Source organism: Mugil cephalus, chromosome 9, assembly GCF_022458985.1.
Source record: "Mugil cephalus isolate CIBA_MC_2020 chromosome 9, CIBA_Mcephalus_1.1, whole genome shotgun sequence".
Lineage (NCBI taxonomy): Eukaryota > Metazoa > Chordata > Actinopteri > Mugiliformes > Mugilidae > Mugil > Mugil cephalus.
In genome coordinates, this window is record NC_061778.1 from 6,469,441 (window position 1) to 6,485,538 (window position 16,098).

General features: G+C 42.8%; 1 protein-coding gene across 1 annotated transcript in view; it reads right to left on the bottom strand.

Moving 5' to 3' along the window:
* frem2b (FRAS1 related extracellular matrix 2b) overlaps positions 1-6,808 on the bottom strand; it is a 54,638-nt gene extending 47,830 nt beyond the window's left edge. Inside the window, exons 1-2 of the mRNA XM_047593372.1 lie at positions 1,631-6,808; positions 388-477 (exon numbers count right to left, since the gene is read on the bottom strand). Coding sequence (XP_047449328.1) covers positions 388-477; positions 1,631-6,629 — 5,089 coding nt within the window. The 5' untranslated portion in view covers positions 6,630-6,808. The remainder of the gene's footprint in view (positions 1-387; positions 478-1,630) is intronic.
* Between the last annotated feature and the right edge of the window lie 9,290 nt (positions 6,809-16,098).

Consider the following 16,098-nt stretch of genomic DNA (forward strand, 5'->3'; position numbering starts at 1 on the left):
TTTTTCAACCGAGCTGCTGTTTGAATGAAAATCAGCAGAGCATGACGGAAACAAAAGTTATCTATAAGCAGCGTATCTTTCCATCTCATTTACTGCATGCCTATTTTCTGATTTCCCCGGGCTGTAATAAGAAACCCTGTGAAATCCTAGAAATCTCTCCCATCTTTGTGCACACCTTTTTTTTTTTTTTTGCTTATTAACTCCTTAATTAGGCACGCTGCGAGCGGCACGCAACACTTTCTCATCTTAGAGTTTCTTAAAGTTCAAGTTAAGACGGTGTAGCGAAATTCAATATTTCAGCCTCAACAGGCAGCATAACAAGGATTAATTTCATGCTTAATTGGAATCAAACTGTTTAAGAAGGCGTGCTTGAATAAAATAACTTACCGCTGTCCTCAATGGAGAAATAAAAGATGTCGTTTGTAGCACTGTCGCCGTCCCTCAGTACATAGCATATGTTCATGTCGTCAATTTCAGCTGCAAAAGAGAAGAATTTGTATAAATATCCCCCCATCACTTATTCGACTAAAATGACAAGTGGGAAAATATGTTCAATTTATTCTTGTCAGGCAATTTGTCAGTGACTCCTCATGAATTCTGCTTTAAGAAGCGAAATGAGGCCGCGTGATGAAATGTGCATGCAGATAGTGTCAAGGGAATCTGAAAGAAGAGCCTGGCTGATAAAAAGGGCTGTATATCTATTAGGCTCCTGAATTACGTAAGGAATAGCTTAACTCTTGGGGCATCACAGCGGCCTGTTTGGCAGCCTGATAGCGTGGTGCAAGACAGGATTCTTAATAGCTCTGAATCTGGAAGACTGGTGAAGTCTACACCCCGGCCGTCTTCAATATTTGATGTCAAAAATATCTCCCATCAAAGGGACTGATGCATGGAAATGCACGGCTAAAAGACTGAGATGCCCAGAAGGTAGTGTCTTTATTTATGGTCTGTTTAATCTTGTGAGAACTCCTGAAATATTAAACCGGCCCAGAGAGGAAAGCATCTCCCACATGCTCAGTAAATAAAAGCAGGGAATTCATGAGCATTAACTGTGCACTAATGCCGCTCCTGTGATATTTACCATTTAACAAGACGCCTCTCAGAAATGTTTGAAATGTAACGTCTGTACTGCTCTGTGCTGTTTACAAAGCCACTGATGTGCTTGGAGCCAGACTACCATGTTTCCCTCCCTTTGATGTGTTTCCAGGTTCACATAATGTATCACCATGTCTGTAATTCTCATTTACTCTGTTAGAAAATATTACTAGAGTAATGTAAAAATCCTCATTAGTTCTTTCCAAAGTGAAATACATAAGCTGCTGTTTGAGAGAAATGCACTACTCTGTTGAGATCTGGCAAGCCTGGGCCCTGGCATACTTCATCTCTGTAAATAGGAACTCTCTTGAGTGAAAACAACAACAAAAAAAAAAACTTCACGGTCCAACTCAGCATTTTTGCGGACATCAGACAGGCTTGCACATTTAGCAGAGTGAGTAAATGTAAAGTGAGTCTGCGACTGGCCCTAAATACATCTGAGAATTAAAAGGTGCGTTCGATGTGAGTCTCTCTTGCAGTAAATTACAAATTCTAGCAGAATGCCACAGGACTGTTTGAAAAAAACCTGTCTTACCTTGCGTGAAGGTGGTGATTGTGGCATTTCCTCGGCCATGGTTGATCAGGTAGCCGTGCTCTGGGGCCACAGTAATCCTGAAGGTGACAGAATTCTGAACGCTGTCTCTATCCTCTGCTTTAAGAGTCTTACTGGTGATCACAAAACCCAGATGACCCGTCTCCAAAACCCGCAGTGTCGGGGCCCCCTTGTTCACCACTACCTGCGGTACCCCGTTATCCACAGGGAGGACAGTAATTCTCATCACTTGTGGTTTTCGAGTTTCAAATACTGTGTCGGGGAAGATGTAGAAGTCTGTGTGAGTGCCATCAGTGACAGTGAAGGAGAAACTATCTTCTGCGCTCTCTGTGCCATCGTGCTTGTAGCTGATCAAGTTCTCGTTCAGGTCCTGCTTCGTGAAGGTGGTGACAGGCCGGGTGTTGTTAAAGAGCAGGCGACCGTGAACTGGGATTTGAGTCACTGTGAACTTCAAGAGGCGATCTGCGGTGTCTCTGTCCTCGACTGTGAGCTCGAAAGGCGTGATGAGTTTGTTATCTCCCTCCGTCACCACCAGGCCGTGAATTGTCACGACGGGCTTTTTATTGTCCACGTCCGCGATGGAGATGCGGAAAGTGCGGAACACGGGGTTGTAGCCATCGGTCACTTCAAATTCAAAGCTATCCATTTTCACTTCGTCGTCAGCCGTGTGGATGTAGTAGATTTTGTTACCAGCCAGCTGCAGCTGTGTAAACGAGGAGATGGGCATCCCAGGTGTGTCTGTGCACTCCAGGTGGCCTCTTATTGGCGCTCGGGTGATTGTGAATACTAAATGTTCGTCGGGGCTGTTGAGGTCGCTGGTGCTGAGGAGGTCCGTCGTCAAAGTAACCCTGCCGCCTTCTTTGAGGGATACACCTTTACTGACCACATCAGGGAAGACCATGTCAATGCCACCGACTGTAACATAGAAGTATCTGTCAATCAAAGGGTTGATGCCATCGGTCACATCAAATTTGATGAGGTCTCGGATTCCCTCTTGTCCGTTGTGAATGTACACAATCAAACCCTGATCGACTTCGTTCTGTGTAAAATTCATTCCAGCTGTGATATTTTGCAGCATCCCAGAAGCCGTTGTTCTTTGCAAATACCCCTGACCGGGCCCATATTTAATAATGTATGTCAACCTGCTATCCTCAGAATCCAGATCAGTAGCTTTTAAGACGCTGTTGCTAATCACTTTGATGTCACCGATCTCAATTTCAAGGCCATCGTTGATAGCCATCCTCGGCGTCTCGTCGTCCACTGGAATAATCATGACTATGACTGTTTTCTCGACGATGAACTTTCCGTCTGTGAGAACGACATCAAAGCTGTCCTCCGTGGTCTCTGAGTCGTCGTGCTCATACACAATGCTGGAGGCTTCCCTGATCTGGTCCAAGGTGAAGTTGGAGACAGGGGCAGTCCCGGTAGTGAGCTGATTGAGAATAAATCCATGCTTAGGGGGTTTGGTGATAATGAACGTGAGCAGATCAGAGGGTAGATCTGCATCAGCGCCATTCAGAATGGGGGTGTCGATGACAATGTTCATGCCCTCCATAACTACAAACTCCCTCATGTAAATCTCAGGCTTTTCATCGTTAGAGGGGATTATGGAGATCGGGAAAAAGTGCCTTTCAGAGAAATTGATACCATCAGAGCATCTAAAGGTAAATCTGTCCTCCACTGGTTCCACTCCTTTGTGGATGCTTTGAACATAGTAAATGTGATTCTGTCTAATGTCCTTGATGGTAAAAGCACTGATAGCAGTCCCGGACCTGGATTTCTCTGAGCCTGCAGCTGGGGAGATATTTTCCACATACCCTGAAGTTGGCTGTACGATGATCGTACAAAGAAGGTCATCATTTGGGGTGTCGATGTCGTCAGCGCTTATATGAAGAATCTGAATGACATTCTTCTCTCCCTCAGCTACAGTGAACTGGGGCCCAACAAAGACCTCTGGAGCCTGGCTGTCAAGGGGAAGAATAGTTACATGCACTCTGACACCTGTGATCTTATTTCCTCCTACAGTCCACTCATCAGACATGTCAGTCAGAGTGAGGTTGAAAAAGTCCTCCCCCGTGTTTAAGCCTATCTCCCCGCTGGTATGAGCATAGACGACAAAGCCATTAATGATATCAGCTTGGGTGAAAGTGCCAGATGGGACACCTTTCACCAGGATTTCACCTAACGACGGCGGGTCTTCAACAATGAATGTCAAACGGAGGTCATCTGTGTCCTCATCTCTTCCCTGAATGACATTACTTGTGATTTCCGTTGCTCCATTTTCCAGTACATCTATGTAGGAGCCAATTGTGCCAGCTGGGAGGGTGATAGTTGGAGTCTCATCGTCAATTGGCTTCACATTAATCTTTATTGTTATTGGGACGATGTGCACCCCATCACTTACATCTATTTGTATTGTATCCACTGTTGATTCATCCCCGTTATGGACGTAAGAAATTAAGCCATTTCCAATATCCTCTAGGCCAAAAGTGTGTCCTTTTGTCATGTCAGTGGATCCAAACTGGATGTGCCCATGCAGTGGAACCTGAGTAACAGTGAAAATTATCTTTTTGCTATCCGTGTCTGAATCTGAGGTGTCGAGCTCGGCACTTGTGAGGATATGCCTGCCACGTTCCAGCACAGTAAACCCAGAGTTTGTTATTTCAGGCGGCTTGTTGTCCACAGGCTTCAAAAGTATAGTGAAAACTCCTTCCACGCTATTTCTAGAAACATCCTGCACAGTGTACCTAAACTGCAAAACATGAGGGGTAATTCCGAGCTCAAGATCAGGTGGTCTGTAAGCTATTTTGTGGTGATTAATCTGAGCCTGTGTGAAAGTTGTGACTTCAGTGTTTGGCTTTTCAGTTAAAACCAGAGATCCCAACACAACGGGGCTATTCTCATCTGTGTCCGTCGGCGGCTGGACGATTGTGTATTTGAGATCCCGATCCTCGGAGTCGAGGTCAGTATAGCGGAGGAATTTCTTTCGGAAGTAGGTAAGCTGATACTCATGCACAGTCATTTCCAGGGTTGTGCCAGCGTACAGCTCAGGTGGGAGGTCGTCGACGGGGAGAATTTTGATGATGAACGAGCTCTCGCCAGATTGATTTGGTGGGTCATTGTCGTCCTGAACTCTAAACACAAACTGATCCATGACTGTGCTGGTGCTGTGGGGCCCAGTGTGCTTGTAAAACAGTTTGCCATCGGTAATGTCCTGCTGCAGCCACTCAGTCACTACTTTCTCATACATTTCATCCTCGGTGTTAAACTTCCAGGTCGATGGATCTTCTGGGGCCTCAGACTGACGCAGCATCACCTGGCCCACAGTGGAATAGGGAGGCTGTATTGTGAATTTTATTGTAGAGTCCTCTGAGTCGATATCTGCTGCACTGAGCATAAGTGAGGAGATGGGCATCATTTGGTTTTTGAATAAAATCAAACCAGTATTGGCATTGATTATGGGAGGCTCGTCATCTGTTGGCACAACAGTGATGGGAAACAGGAACTCTACCTCATTGGTGCCATCTGTCATTCTGAAAATTATATTATCACTGTATGTGTCACTGCCATCGTGCTGATAAATGACTACTCCAGCATTCAGGTCGGCTGGGGTGAAAAATTTCCTCTGTGAGCCAAGAACAGTTAACTCTCCATGTCTGAGACCATCGATGACACTAATTTTGACTTTGTCCAAATTGTCTTCATCACTGATTTCCAGATTCTGTGAGCTGGACAAAGGCCTGGACTGACCCTCATACAGTAACTGTCCGGTATTCCTAGTAACCACAGGGGCCAACGTGTTCATAGGCTTAACAACAATCATGAAAGCAAAAGGGTCTGACACAGCCCCCTCCGTGTCCACAACCTCAAATTCAATCTGGAAAATCCGCTCAGTGTCTGAGTCCACAGCAGGGGGTTTGTAGGCGATTTTCAACTCTTTGAGGTCTCCTTGGTAAAACGAGGTTATTGGTAAATTCCTATCATCCGTGCTCACTATGTAGCCCTCCTCAAAGGACAGGGGGGACGTGATGTTGAAAATTAATTCGTCAGAATTAGACTCAACATCCTCCGCGGCCAGCATATCCGTGGTTATCGCCGTCATCACAAACTGGTCCACTTCCATCATCATCATGGCCACGAAGCTGGGTTTAGGAGGTGTATTGTCCTCGCCCTCTTTTATTCTCACCAATATCTGGAAGAATTCCTGCTTGAGCAAATTGCCCTCTTTATCGTGCAGCTCCACAAGCATGGGAAGGTAATCTCTGTTTGGTGACTTGGATGGAAAGGTGTGCCGATAACGGGTGTTCATTTTAATGAATTCATCACAGTCCACCATTGTTCCCAGGCTGTCCTCATCCTCAAGTTTCCCATACCTGCCGCTGGACAGAGAGGCTATCTTGCATTGCTGTGCGCTCCTATCATAGGTGAATTCCAATATCTTTTTGTCGATGGGATTACTTGTGCCGAGCAGTTTCTCCACAGTGAGTGGCATGTTCTTTGTTAGCACTTCCAGCTGTGTGAAAACAACCTCCACCTCCATCATAAAGGGTATTATAATTGTATCCGTTTGTGTATCATACCTGAGTTGCAACCTCACTCTGTCCCTCGGAGGACTCCTGGAGCCAAAGTGAGAATACTTCACGTCGTTGGGGCCAAATTCACACGGAAACTTTTTGGGAGACAGGTGTCCAGGCCTTTGAGACAAAGGATCATTGTCCAAGACAGTAATGCTGCATTTATCCCCGGGCTGAACTTGAACAACCAAATCGTTGATGGGATCAATGAAGACGGATCTCCCGAAAGGTACGCGAATCCCATTATTGGCGACCAATATCGTGTCTTCTGACAGCTCGGACCTCAAGGCGTACGACAAGCCGTAGCTGTCAAAAACCTGTGCGACCGCATCACCTGTCAGAATCACCGCGAGCAGAATCAAAGCAGCGCCGGTCCCGTGGAGATGCGGGGGGATAATCCAAGCCATTTGTAGTGTGTAAACGCAGAAGAGACGCGTTGAACTTTGTGCACACACCCTAGGAAACTACGCGCCTCGGTTAAAGTTGCGAGAATGTCAGATGAGAGATGGATAATATCACGCACCTACGCGCGCCGGGGTGCACCATTCTCTCCACAGCTGCCGTGCACTGATAACCTAAACTTCATATTCCTGCTTTGGCTGGAGTAAGGAGAGACACGCCTTCCTCTCAGCCAATTGGTCCGTATCTCCGCTGGAATGCTTTTGTCAGGTTTTAAATGGACGTGATTTGTGTCATTTTTTTGAGGGAGTGGGGGGAGGAGGGCAGATAAAACAAGCAGGACGGACCTCTCCGGGCTGAAAAAGGAAAAATAAACAAACACGTTGATTTTAGATTATGTATAAATCCCGAGAGTCGCTGCCTGCAGCACGACCTTCAATAAAATAATTTTATTATGATCACTGTTACTTTAAATATTCAATATATCCACCACAGATCATTACTTATAACGAGGAAAAGCAATCAGAAATCCATTGGGGTAAAATAAAACAGAAATCCTAAAGTGACTGCAGAAGAGCTTTGTCTCCCTCTCCTGGTTTTTGTGTTTGAGGATGTTCAGTTTAATGCGAGGCACTGGAGTCGATGGAAATGATCTGGGGCAGACATTCGCCGAGCAGCGCATTTCCACATTCACATCCCCTCATCCGAACGCGCCTCACGCTGCCGACAATCCACTCTGAAGCAGGTCAAAAAGTTCTATTTACCGGAGTCATGCAGTGACACTGCCCTATTTCCTCTCATCACGCAGGTCCTCCAGGTGTCAGACGCTTCCCCCGGCAGAGCATTCTCCTCTGATTCTCGACAAGCCCAGTCATGATCCGGCCTCTTTCCGCGCCACTTATCTGGAGAGCCGGTGTTGATTATAAGAACACCCACACAGATACAGCGCGGCACAGCAGGCCGGGTCAAAATGAGTGAATCTTATTAAAAGTAGGTTTGATTTTTCAACAAAGAACTGCCTCATGCCTCATACCCGGATAAGAACCACACGTATTGATTAAGATATGTGTCTAAAGTGGTAATCCATCCAAATCTTAACTCTCCTTGTTTTTTTTATGTGCTAGCATTGAGACATCACATTTCTGCATCTGTAGTATTGATTATACATCTCTGCAGGCACAGCTGCCATGTAGGTTTGATCTACCCCACAGCCTTTTGTATATATTAGACGTACACATATGCGTTCCCTATGCAGCACCCCAAGAGCTTTATATTGCCTGGAAGAATTTCCCTTCAACTGTGCTCTTTGATCCCTTTAAGATGATTTTCATTCCATCCACAGGCACACACCACTGATGCAACCATTGTGTCTGCACCTATAGTTATGCATTAATGACATACAAACCATCTCACAGCTGGCATGTGTTGAAACCAGTACACAGTAGCTGCCATAACAAACCTTGCACTCCAGTTGCACCGGACACTGTTGACAGGGTCCAATTATAAATATAGCCAAGCAAACTGCAAGGCAAAGCCCCCCCAGGCCCTGACAGCTCCTAGTTACAAGAGAAAATGAAAAAGAAGATGAATAGAACTTTCTGACAGCCGTGATGGCAGAGAGGGAATTGGATCATACCCAAACCTTCAGGATTATTTTTGAGGCGAGGGGAAGTTTGATGATATTCTGTCATATCACATTTATATCAAATTTATTGAAAATGACCGGTCCCTCTTAGTAGATAGGAGTGTCAGTAAAGGAAGATTGGAATCGCGCTCCTGACGTGGAGAAGATTTACTGCTGTGCAGGTGGGACTCGGGTGGAAATGTTTGCAGCTCAGCTCACTTTCCTGCACCACTTATATTTATCGGAATAAGAACGGAAGGGTTCAGTTCGTTTGTTCATTTAAAGTTTTCTCTGCCGAACGTGAACGCCTTTATAGCCGCTCAGGAGCTCATCCGGTGTTTGTTTGTGGCTGATAGCACTCGCGCTTTTTACTTTGTGTTGACAGCTAACTACTCCTACCAGCAGTTCAAAGACACTTCTGCCTCAGAAGAAAACAATAAAAATATATTTCACTGTGGGTGCATTCATAATCTGGAAATAACTTGCTTGTTGTTTACGAACGTTCGAACTTGAAATTCCCTCTCAGCTGAACGTCCTGCTTGGTTATGGCTACATGACGCAAGGCCGATCTCTGGAAGACTCGCATTCCCTCCTGTCAGCGACACCACCGTTATTATAACCGTGTTAACAGAGATATACATCATGTAAGGCGCCTTGAGCCCTGAGAAGTGACATCAAGTCAACCTGATACTTGGATAACGAGGTGCTGTAAGACGGACCATCTGTGTGCTCAGTCTGAGCTCCGGTCTGCAGCCACGCTAACACTGGTTCTGCTATTATATCTGTACATTGTCTTCATTAATATTAACAGCAACCTTTATTTCTATGCAAGCGTGAATCATTTTTCAGCGTCATGTATTATTGAACAGCAAAGTGCTCTGGAGCTGCGACTGGAAAGTAGCCATAATCTGAACTCTATGAAATAAACAATAAATAATACATTTGTTCATTTCTAGGTAAAGTGTGAATTTAGCCAGTGTCTCAGATCAGGTTCAATTCATTTCCCCCCCACAATGCAACCCTGTCATTATTAACAGGATCGCTGTTTGTTTGCGCTATCCGTAACAGCAGTGTCTCTTGTCGCTAAAAATACTCTTGATAATTGTGTCCTGTTTGTCTCCATGTTGCCAAAGTGACTCCATTGTAACAATTGCTCGGACTTATCGGGACTATTTTTCGCTAGTGTTTTTTTTCCCCCCGGAGACAATACAACCCCGGCCCCGCTGATCTCATTAAGGCTATTTTAGTTCATTACATCTCTGTCAGACACAATTCCTCTCAGCCGAACCTCTAAGCTGAAATGATAGCAGCAGCTTCTCTGAAGTCCCCCTATAAAAGTAAATTGTGTAACCTATGGAAGTGCAACGCACGGCCTAGCGGTGGAGAAATCCATCTTCCCTGGTTTATGTTACTCCTGGGATACAGAACTAAGAAGGCACCACAGCCAGTCAACTTTAATCATATTCTTTATGTGTGCTCCCGAATTCCCCAGGCGTGTGTGGAGCCATGTACTGAGACTATAACATATGGCCAGAACAGTCACACTGCTTACGAATAAGTCAAGTTTATTTATGGCGTGCTTTTAACCAATAGGTTCATTGCAAAGTGCTTTGCAGAAAAACAAGGCTGATCAGTGGAGAGAAAATAAATTCTAAGGATGGGTGGAATTTGTATTTGTATGTGCGCCTCCATATGAAATATTCATCTGGCCACATTATATTGACCTTCAAATAGATAGCAGCAAAACATCAAATCTGTACTGGCATTTAAGCAGAATATCACTGCCTTCAAACCTGAATCTGCAAATCTTAGAAAATTAAAGATGAATAAAAAGAAACTTACTTATGTAAATTTATGGAAGCATCTATTGAATCAGTCAAAATATTTTTTTTTTTGGTACACGGAAAATATTGTATAGCAAGTATTTCAAGGGACTTTGGCGATATTTCAGGAGCAAACATGACAAAAGACTGTTCAAAGAATCCGGCTGTGAGCATAAACAAACATAATCTGGCAAAGCGCTGGGACAACAAGCACTCGGCCTAATGGGAAAATGGGAACAGGTGCGCAAACAGGTGTAGGAAATCAGGTGATTAGAAGTGGTTGGAAAGTTGAGGAGCGTCTGGCCGAGTGGGAAAATAGCAGGTCTGGTGAGTTTCATGAGAGTGCAGTGGAGAGTGAAGTTAGAGGATTGTTGGTTTCGGAACCAGAGGCTGAAATCCCGACGACCAGTCATCCCTGCGCCTGTGTTACTATCTGTGTTACAAGACTAAAACCTGGCTCTCTGTTTTTGAAACCCACTTTTGGTATTCCAGTCTACTGCACTTACAAATGAGTTATGTTAAAATAATGTAAAATGTCGAGCTTATGGAGTACTGTTTCACTTTTGATGATTTAAACATACCGTGTTATCCAGATATGATGGTGGTTTCCCAAAGTTATTCAATTAAACAGAGATAGAAAAAAAAAAAACCCAGCCTCTAAAACTGCTACAGCGAAAATCATCTGCCGTGTGAGCATTTAATTGTGCGATGTGGCTGCACTGTTGTAAGGACACCATTTTACACCGAGATTTTAATAAAGTGTGATGTGTAATGCTGTGCCTACAATCCTCTGCAGTGCAACAGTGCAAAAACAAATGTAGGGCCGGCGGGGTTCTGTCAAAACTGCCTTCATTATATTCTCACTAACTTAACTGATGCAGTGCCAGTTAAGGACACAACCGAATTCCAGCAGACTTTTAAGCGTTCACCCGTAACAGAAAACTGTTTTCGACTGCAAATTTTTATATGTTGTTAAATCTCAAAGAAGTGGACTTCCTGCAGAGATGTGGTCACCTATAGGCCAAAGGTACATCATATAATTGGATTGCTGCCGGATACCCCACGGGCCTTCCTACTCCTGATGAGTTTTCATACTAAGAGGCACTTAACATGTCTGCCCACCCTGTGGCCTGAACTCATTTATACCACTCAATAAGAAAGGGGAATGAGAATTCTGCAAGTGGGAGTCATCGTACGACATCGGCACATTTAATGTCATTCACAGAAAATCTGATTATAGGATTTAAGACATGGTTGTTATGGAAAAATACATGGTCTGAGCTGTATGTATGTATGTAAAATGATTTGTGGACAGCAAAAGTGACCCACATCTATAACTGTGTTTTAATCTTTTGTGTAGTGGACTTTTATAGTGACTCCTCTCATAGTTCACAGAATTATGTCCTCCTTCCCAGCTTTTGCAGAGTTAACTGTGTTCTCTCTCTCTCGCACACACTTTCTTTTCTCTGTTTGATGTTAAGTTGGGGACAAAGTCAGCAATATCATCTAGATGAAACAGAACGCATTCGCTAGATGCTCGTGAAAAAGCTGCAGACAATGCACATGTGGGGACAATAATAATTTCAGTTGGATTCTGCTTCGATTGTTGCGTTATTATCAAGATTTATTTGTCAGAAATACCACTAAGCACATTTCGCTGTATTTACGCTGACATGCAGTAATGACATTTACTGCCACGGAGTGACAGCACACATGCAGGCACCTATTGTTCCAATATTCTGAGGAATGTCTCAAATATTTCCAAGTCCCCCTGCCAGGCTGTAATTGACTTAATCTTTCCATTAGCCCCTAGTTGCCAAAGCCATCTGTCATCCGTTAAAGTTAACTGCGGTAACAAGGTGCTTTTCATGCTTCCTGAGAGATGTGAGTTTCAGCTTCGAGACACTGGGAGTGACTTTTCACCCGCTGACCGCCGGCACAGCACACAAACACACATGCGCATCACCCCTGCTGACAGCTCCTCAAGTGGGGACCGGCGCTCAAACTGACACGCTTCTCATTTGTGTTAGGTGATGGGGGTGTCGCTGATGTTGCTGAACTGTCTGAACAGACAGAACCTGTAACCGCCAGGCATCATCACCTCTGCACAGGTCGCAAGCGACAAGAGATAAGGAATTCCTGCAGAGAAGACGACTCTAATCTCGTCTATCTTACATTTAGATGCACGATAAGGAAAGTAAACTGTAAAAACATTTTTAGACAAGCAAGTTATATAAACAGGTAAAATTGTCACGTTAATTCCAATGGTTAAGCCTCTATAAATTCCATAATCTTCACAGACACTGCCAGAAGGTGGCAACATCACATTAAACAGTGCAACATACAGTACAACATCTAGTGCAAACTGCAAGCTACACAATAAAGTTTTGCATCAGAAATATGTTGCAGCAGGTAAACAATGCTAGAGACTAACAATTAAAAACTAAATTCATTAAAAAAAAAACTTTTTTATACTCAGAAAAAACATGTTGGTATACTAGTAATATATTTTTGTGAAAGCTGATGGATTAAAATGAAGCAAATGTTAAGTACATACATTTAAAGTTTGGTTTTATTTTAACATGAAACAAAACCTAGATGCAGAGATGACACCTGAAACTTTAGGTTAGGATCTTCACAATAACGGCAAAACAGTTTTAATCATTTAGAACATAGGTCTTCAACAGGGGGTCCACGAACCCATAGAGTCCGCGGAGGTACTGCTGGGGGTCATAAAATCTTTGGTTGATGAGACATTTTTTATATTTGTATATATTTTTTTAATTCCCCCCACAAATTTAAATTTCTTCAAATACACATTACCATGAATCCAATACATTTTTAGTAAAGGGATATGGGATAGCTTAATATTGAATGCAAAATGATAATGATAATGTGTATTTATAAATGGCACTAGGCCGAGTTTAAACAGAACACATACAGTATAATAGGTAGAGGATCCCTTCTTAATCTCTCTCTTGGCCTGACAAATGTTGAAGACCCCTGATTTAGAACTTACTGACGTCCTTTTGCAGTCACATCCAGTGTTCAGTTTAGCTAAGTTTGTCAGTCAATCTATATTCTGTAGGTGTTGTTTTTTTTTTCTTATTGAAAGACTGGCAGGCCTAATTAGCTCAATACCTTATCTAACGACTTTGAACCTCTGCTGCCAGCTTGACTATTGCATCAATGTTCATTTTTAGAAGCAGAGTCGAAACCTGGCTGATGCGTACTGCATCTAATTGACGGGTAGCTGGACTGCAATGCAAAATGAGTGCTACTCCCACATGCGCACCGAAAGCCCTGGTGAGGTCGTGTGAAGTCAGGTTCGGGTTGAATTTCACTCTGCCGAAGCAAACGTTCACCTCAGAGGAGCATCAACAAAGTCGGTAACGGAAACTCTGATTGTATACACACTCACTATCAGAGAGCGCGCAGCCTAATTCAGGAATGTAAATGTTTAAAGGTAAAAGTGTGACACTAAAAGCTACATCATTTATAACGGTGTTGCTCGCATAACACCGTGTCCCTCAGTTAAAGAAACATCGTTGTTTTTCGTAAATGTCTGCAGGCAACTCGTAAACCTGAAACCTGACTGAGAGTTTACCACCGAGGTCCCCATTTTTTTTTTCTGTAAATATTCCGCAGTTTTCATTATTTATTATACACAGATTAAAGATATAAATCCCAAGTGTTGGCACAAGAAAGGGAGAGTCATTGCATACTTAAAGAAAGTGAAAGCAGTAATCAACATACCAGGAACTGGGTCAGAGGAATCTTTGGCAAATAGCAAACATCATTAACAAACATTTGGCCCAGATCTTCCAACACTCACAGAACATAGAGCTTTGTAGGAGGTTTGTATCCTTCTCAAACTGCTCTGTTCTTTGTGATTGTTTTTTGGTTGCATGGGGAGGTGTCAGTGATTTTATCTGCGAATCATTTGGTTGGGATGTGCAACCAATACGCAGATTAAACAGACAATAAATGTATAGTAATGTATAGTAGACAGGTGACTTTACCAGCACTAGCATTACAGGATAGAAGGAAATCTCTCTCTGCCATCTAGTGGCAAGTCAGGTCAGAAAGTCAAGCAGGCGTTATTAAAAAGGCTCAATCACATTTTTTGTTTTGTTTTTTTGTTTTTTTAAATGGTAGCAACTAAAAATACCAATGGTCTCATATTGTGGATGTACTAGTCTGTCTGAAGACAATCATGTTAATAGTTTTCCATACTAGTTTATAATGGGAAAATTATTTAGTTTGTGTTTCTAAAATGGTTCTGGCTGTAGATTCACCAACAGCTCTAGCTCTAGGACTCTATTAGACAGCGAAGACAAATAGTGCTCTTATTCACAGGGTGCAAAAATAACATATGCACCTATATATGCTGCATTACAGGCGGACGGGTTCGTTGGGGATACTGGTTCGTCACAGTCCCCGAACTGAAAGGTCAGTTTATGGCAGGGAATTAGCCTGAAAATAAACCGATCGAAAAGGTGACCACATTTAAACTCTGTCATTTCAGCTGGGATTAAATAGAAAAGACACTTTACTGAATTCTCCCGGGGGCAAAAAAAACAATGTGCAGCTGCTCCTTCAGCTGTGGTCTCTAACACTGAGAAGCAACAAGGAGTAAAAAGGAAAGCATCTGCCCTATTGTAACAAATCCTGTCAAATGCTATGCTGAATTATTAATTTGAGCATTCATTTATTTATTTTTTGGCTTCGGCATGCTTTGATGAAGACTTATTTGTTCTTACATCATTGCTTCATAAAGGAAATAGAAATCTCACTATGAATAAAACATTCAAAAAAAAAATACACAATCAACAATTCTGTTTCATTTTCCACCAAGTTCACTACCTTCAGTGTATGAGATAGCTAATAGCCTCTAGTCTGTTTGTTCTTTGCTGGTCATTTTGCTTTCTCGGTTAATAAAACAAAATTGTACCACACTAATTAAAGAAATAATAACCCTGGTGCGAAGGCTGTATACTGGGCAGCAAATTAAACAGTTCAAAATTGTCTGGGAATGACATAAAAAGTAAATAAACGTATTAATTTTAGTTACCCCTTTCAAAACTAATCCACAGCTGTGTGAGCACAGGCGCAGGATGCATTATGCATTATTAATGTCCGCTTACAAAATTTTATTTGTAGGGAAAGTGCCATCTTTCTCCTGCAGAAGTCCATTTCAGCAGATTATAATGGCTGTGTTCACCCTGGCTATAAACGTTTTACTGACACACTCATTTTCAAATTATTTCATTGACTCTTGTTTGGTTACATTTGGTTTGATGACATCTTTACATTTGCCATCAGTCTGATCTCTTTATTGTATCACTTTTGAGCCAATCTACAAAATCTAATGTTGTGTTTTACAGTGATTTTGTCTCGCGAGCTGGCCTAATTAGAACCATTACATCCAACTGTGTGAAGTCATGATAGCCCATTGTGAAGCTTTTAATGTTTAATGACAGTATGGAGTGCATTTATAATCCTCTCGAAGAGAAATATTTGCCTTTCCGTAACTAAATCTGTAGTCCTGGATAAGATGATGCTTGTGTTGGTAAATGCACAAAACACCAGATTGATCTGCAGATGCCTTGTGAGTGTAATGTGATAGCAGCAGCAGCAGCAGCAGCAGTGATAGTGGTAACAATGACCACAAGTTCTGTAAGTGAGAGATTCTCTCTGAAGGACGGAAATGTGTCTCATCGCACACTGTGTCCTCTCTCTCTCTCTCTCTCTCTCTGACACACAAACACACAGTATCTGCTAATATCCCACAAAAGAACACACAAGAGTCCAACACATTACAGTGATTACTGCATGAAGAAAAGGAGGAAATACTGAATACGCCCATTATCTGTTTGCCACTGAGAAATGGAGAAAATGGAACAAAATGTCTACAACCATCAAAACAAAACTTATTAAAAAGCTAACTTCACTTCATATATGTTTGTTGCCGGATTATATGGATATAGAATGATCTGATATACAGCTATTGATCTATATTTGTCAAGT